At 39.3% G+C, this 4,489-nt stretch overlaps 1 protein-coding gene across 1 annotated transcript; it reads left to right on the top strand.

Moving 5' to 3' along the window:
- The first annotated feature begins 933 nt into the window (after nt 1–933).
- LOC114761452 (uncharacterized) lies at nt 934–1,776 on the top strand. Its single transcript, XM_028950820.1, has 2 exons — nt 934–1,394; nt 1,542–1,776. Exons 1-2 carry the CDS (start codon nt 934–936, stop codon nt 1,774–1,776), a joined length of 696 nt encoding a protein of 231 aa, XP_028806653.1.
- Nucleotides 1,777–4,489: the final 2,713 nt, after the last annotated feature.

Here is a 4,489-nt window from a genome sequence, read left to right as displayed (position 1 = left end):
GACTTTGATACTACAGACTTGGATATTTATGCTCGAATTATATTATGGATTTTATTGCTCAGGTTTATTTGATGTAGTAGTTAAAAGGCCGAGTCTGTAAGTGTTTACTTCATTATTGAGACCTTAGGATTAAACTAGTTTTTACATGGTGTTTTAAATAGCTTAGAAAATTGGGTGTTACATTTTTGGTACCAGAGCCACAATATTTTGTGGCCTTTTCTATTTTTTATTTTCATCGTTACTTCCCACTAAAATTTGTTAGAGGTCATGGCAAATAGATATCAGCATGTGCCCTTCCCTTCCCCTTACATATCTAATTACTTTAATTATTCTCTTCCTTTGGCTAACTTTAACTTATGTGGTGACCTTACATAAGAGAGGAGAAGAATGGTGAACACTAGACAAACTACATGACTAACCAACACAAACCCACCTTCATCACCTCCCTAAAATCATTCACAAGGCAACGATGTCATTTTGAGGGAGTTAAGAGACGCAATCCAAAACATAGGATAGATATTGAATAGGCATGAAGAACAACTAGCTGCAATGAAAGAGTAGAGTAATCACCTTGCCAAGGGAAAAAGCCCTCTTGTCGATGAACCCAATGATCGCCATTCTGCGGGAGGCTCCAAGTATGAGTTTGGCAGCAGTACTCACAAGTTCTCCCAACTCAAACTTGCTAAGATCACTCAAATTTGGGAGAGTTTTTGAAAGTTTAACCCTCCAGTATTTGAAGGAAAACTCAACCCAACTGAAGCTGAGGAATAGGTGAAGCAAGTGGAAAAGATCTTCAGGATTGTCTAATGCACCTCCCATCAAAAGGTGCAATTAGCTGAGCAGTTGTTACAAAAGGCAGCCCAGTAATGGTGGGATAGTACGAAACCAGATGATGATGCAGACATTACTTGGGAAGAATCCAAAGATAAATTCATGCAATATTATTTCCCTCCAGCTATTAGAGTCGAGAGAGAGGCTGTATTTTATACTTTCAAACAAGAGAGTCTGCACGAAGACGAGTTCATTGCTCGCTTTTTGGAACTATCTAAATATAGCACTTACCTTCAGGAGCACCATAATCCAAAATGGATGTGTGAGCAATTGCTGGAGAAAGCTAAGCCGGAATTGAGAATAGCATTGGCACCACTTAAGATAGAGGACTTTGAAAAGTTATGCACTGAGTTGTGCATCACTGCTAGAAGGATGAGGGAAGAAGAAGCAGAAAAGAGGAAGGAATCCCAAGACAAGTATGCCTCTTTCATGAGACCTATTGGGGGTGTCAGTAAGAGGAACAGTTATAGTACTGGAGGATCAAGTAAGCGACCCCAACAACCTCCAAGGAGCCAGTTCAATGGGCCTCCAAGAAACCAATTCAATGGACCTCCTAGGAATCAGTATAGTGGACCTTCAAGGAGCTAGTTTTTGGGGGGACAAGATTCTGCCAAGGGTTCTTTTACTCCTGCAACTAGTACAGCAAATAGCTAGAGGTGTGCCAAGTGTGGAAATGTGCATTCAGGAAGCAGATGTTTAATATGCTTTAGGTACAGAAAGCCAGGCCATGTTGCTAGATTTTGTGAGACTGACTCATCAGGAGCTCATGAGAATCGAAACATTGTTTCAGGTAGGGTGTTTGCAATGACCCAACAAGAGGCAAATAGAGCACCAAATCTCATAAAAGGTACTCTCAAACTCCAAGGCTCTGAAATTGAAGCTCTTTTTGATTCAGGGGTAACCCATTCATTTGTATCTGATAATTGTGTGATGCGATTGAAATAGTGTGTTTATAAAATGTCTTATGATATGATTGTCTCTACACTGGCTGGAGCTTCAGTAAGAACCTCCCAGACTACATTAAATTGTGTTCTTGAGTTTGATGGTAAAATTTTACCTATAGATCTAGTTTGTTTACCCTTACGGGGTATCGATCTCATAGTGAGAATGGATTGGTTATCCGCAAACCATACCATCCTTGACTGTAAGAGGAAGACTGTTTCCCTACCAACTGCTCTAAATCTTTCCAGTGGACCGCAACTACTGTCATCTGAACAAGTTGAGAGATCTATTCGAAAGGGATATGAGGCTTATATGGTATTCTTCTCCATTCAAGTTGAAATGGAAGAGGAAGTTGAAGATATAGTGATAGTAAGTGAATTTCCTAAAGTGTTTCCTAAGGATATTATAGGTTTGCCCCAAAAATAGAAGTAGAATTTGTAATTGACCTTATGCTCGGAACAGAGCCTATTTCTAAAGCTCCTTATCAGATGGCTCTAGCAGAGTTAGCAGAGTTAAAGAAACAGATTGAAGAATCAATAGAGAAGGGTTTCATAAGGCCTAGAGTTTCCCCTTGGGGATCATCAGTACTTTTTGTGAAGAAGAAAGATGGAAGCATGAGATTATGTATCGATTATCACCAACTGAACAAGGTAACTATAAAGAATAAATATCCTCTACCACAAATTGATGATTTACTTGACCAATTGAATGGAGTAGCTGTTTTCTCCAAAATTGACTTGAGATCAGGTTATCACCAGTTACGAGTTCAAGCTGAAGATATCTCGAAAACTGCATTCCGTACTAGATATGGGCACTATGAGTTCCTAGTCATGCCATTTGGGTTAACCAATGCTATAGCAGTCTTCATGGATTACATGAACAGGATCTTTAGGCCATATTTGGATAAATTTGTAGTGGTCTTCATTGATAATATCCTTAAATACTTTAAAGATGAGAAAGAGTATGAGGGGTACCTTAGAATGATACTGCAGGTATTAAGGGAGCATAAGCTCTATGCGAAGCTATCCAAGTGTGAATTTTGGCTCAAGGAAGTTAAGTTTTTAGGACACATTGTGTCAGCAGAAGGGATGTCTGTAGACCCTAACAAGGTTGAGGCAGTGTTGAATTGGGAAAGTTTGCAAAGTGTGACTAAGATCAGGAGTTTACTAGGGTTAGCAGGTTACTATAAAAGATTCATTAAGGGATTCTCACAAATAGTCATGCCTTTAACAAAGTTGACAAAGAAGAATTGTGTATTTCTTTAGATTGAAAAGTGTGAGGCAGTATTCCAAGAACTGAAGACCAGATTGACTACAGCACCTATGCTTGTGATCCCTGACCCCATACAACCATTCATGTTATACATAGATGCTTCAAAGAAGGGTCTTGGGTGTGTGTTAATGCAAAATGGTAAGGTTATAGCTTACGCTTCAAGACAACTAAGACCACATGAGGAGGATAACTTGGAACTGGCAGCAGTTGTGTTCACTTTGAAGATCTGGAGGCACTATCTTTATGGTTCATGGTTTGAAGTCTTCAGTGATCATAAAAGTTTAAAATATCTATTTGATCAAAAGGAACTCAACATGAGGCAAAGAAGGTGGATGGAATTTTTGAAAGACTATGATTATGAGTTGAAGTACCATCCTGGAAAAGCTAATGTTATCACAGATGCTCTAAATCGAAAGTCTATCCATGCAGCTCAAATGATGGTTTGAAAGTAGAGATTGTTGGAAGATGCCCAAAATGTCCCTATTGAGATCTCTGGGTTGTTCGCTACTATGGAAGCATTGACAATCGAGAGGGTAACATGGAAAGAAGTTAAGTTTGCACAACTAGAGGATGAATTTCTGTTAAGAGTTAGAGAGAAAGTTGAGGAAGGAAGGGGTAAAGACTTTGAGGTTAGCAATGATGGTCTCCTACAGTATAGAGAAAGAGTATGCCTTCCTAATGATGACAGGCTAAAGACACTCATATTGGATGAGGCTCATAGGAGTAAGTACACCATTCATCCTGGGGTGACTAAAATGTATCATGACTTGAAGAATGATTGGTAGTGGCTAGGAATAAAAAAGGATGTAACTGATTTTGTCATTCACTACTTGACTTGTCAATAGGTCAAAATTGAATATCAAAGACCTCCAGGACCATTGCAAAACTTAAGTATTCTGAAGTGGAAATGGGATAGCATTACTATGGATTTCATCATGGGTTACCTAGAACCCTCTCGGGGTATGATGCCATTTGGGTAGTCGTGGATCGTTTAACTAAGTCGGCTTATTTTCTACCTATCAAGGCTAACTACCCATTGGAGAAGCTCTCTCAGATTTATATGGATGAAATAGTTAGGTTGCACGGGGTGCCAGAGAGTATTGTGTCAGATCATGATCCACGTTTTACTTCACAGTTTTGGAAATCATTGCATCATTCTTTAGGTACTTAGCTGAATTTTAGCACCGCTTATCACCCTTAAACTGACAGACAGTCTGAGAGAACCATCCAAACTCTTGAGGATATGTTACAAGCTTGTGCAATTAAGTTGAAAGGAAGTTGGGATAGTCATCTTACGCTTGCCGAATTTACATATAACAACAGTTTTCATTCTAGCATCCAAATGGCACCATACGGAGCACTGTATGGAAGGAAATCTAGATCTCTCCTTTGTTGGACTGAGTTGAGTGAGAGAAGCATATTGGGACTTGACTTAGTAGATCAA

The sequence above is a fragment of the Neltuma alba genome, unplaced genomic scaffold (assembly GCF_004799145.2).
Source record: "Neltuma alba isolate B1F8T4 unplaced genomic scaffold, ASM479914v2 tig00001686_pilon, whole genome shotgun sequence".
Taxonomy (NCBI): domain Eukaryota; kingdom Viridiplantae; phylum Streptophyta; class Magnoliopsida; order Fabales; family Fabaceae; genus Neltuma; species Neltuma alba.
The sequence above is the reverse complement of the archived record's forward strand: the minus strand, read 5'-3'. Positions and strand labels throughout refer to the sequence as shown.

What these genes read in the sequence shown, in the direction of transcription:
- LOC114761452 (XM_028950820.1), top strand. Translation starts at nt 934, where the DNA reads ATGCAATATTATTTCCCTCCAGCTATTAGAGTCGAGAGAGAGGCTGTA. An exon ending in AATGGACCTCCTAGGAATCA is followed by an intron (nt 1,395 to 1,541) that starts GTATAGTGGACC and finishes AATATGCTTTAG; the next exon opens with GTACAGAAAGCCAGGCCATG.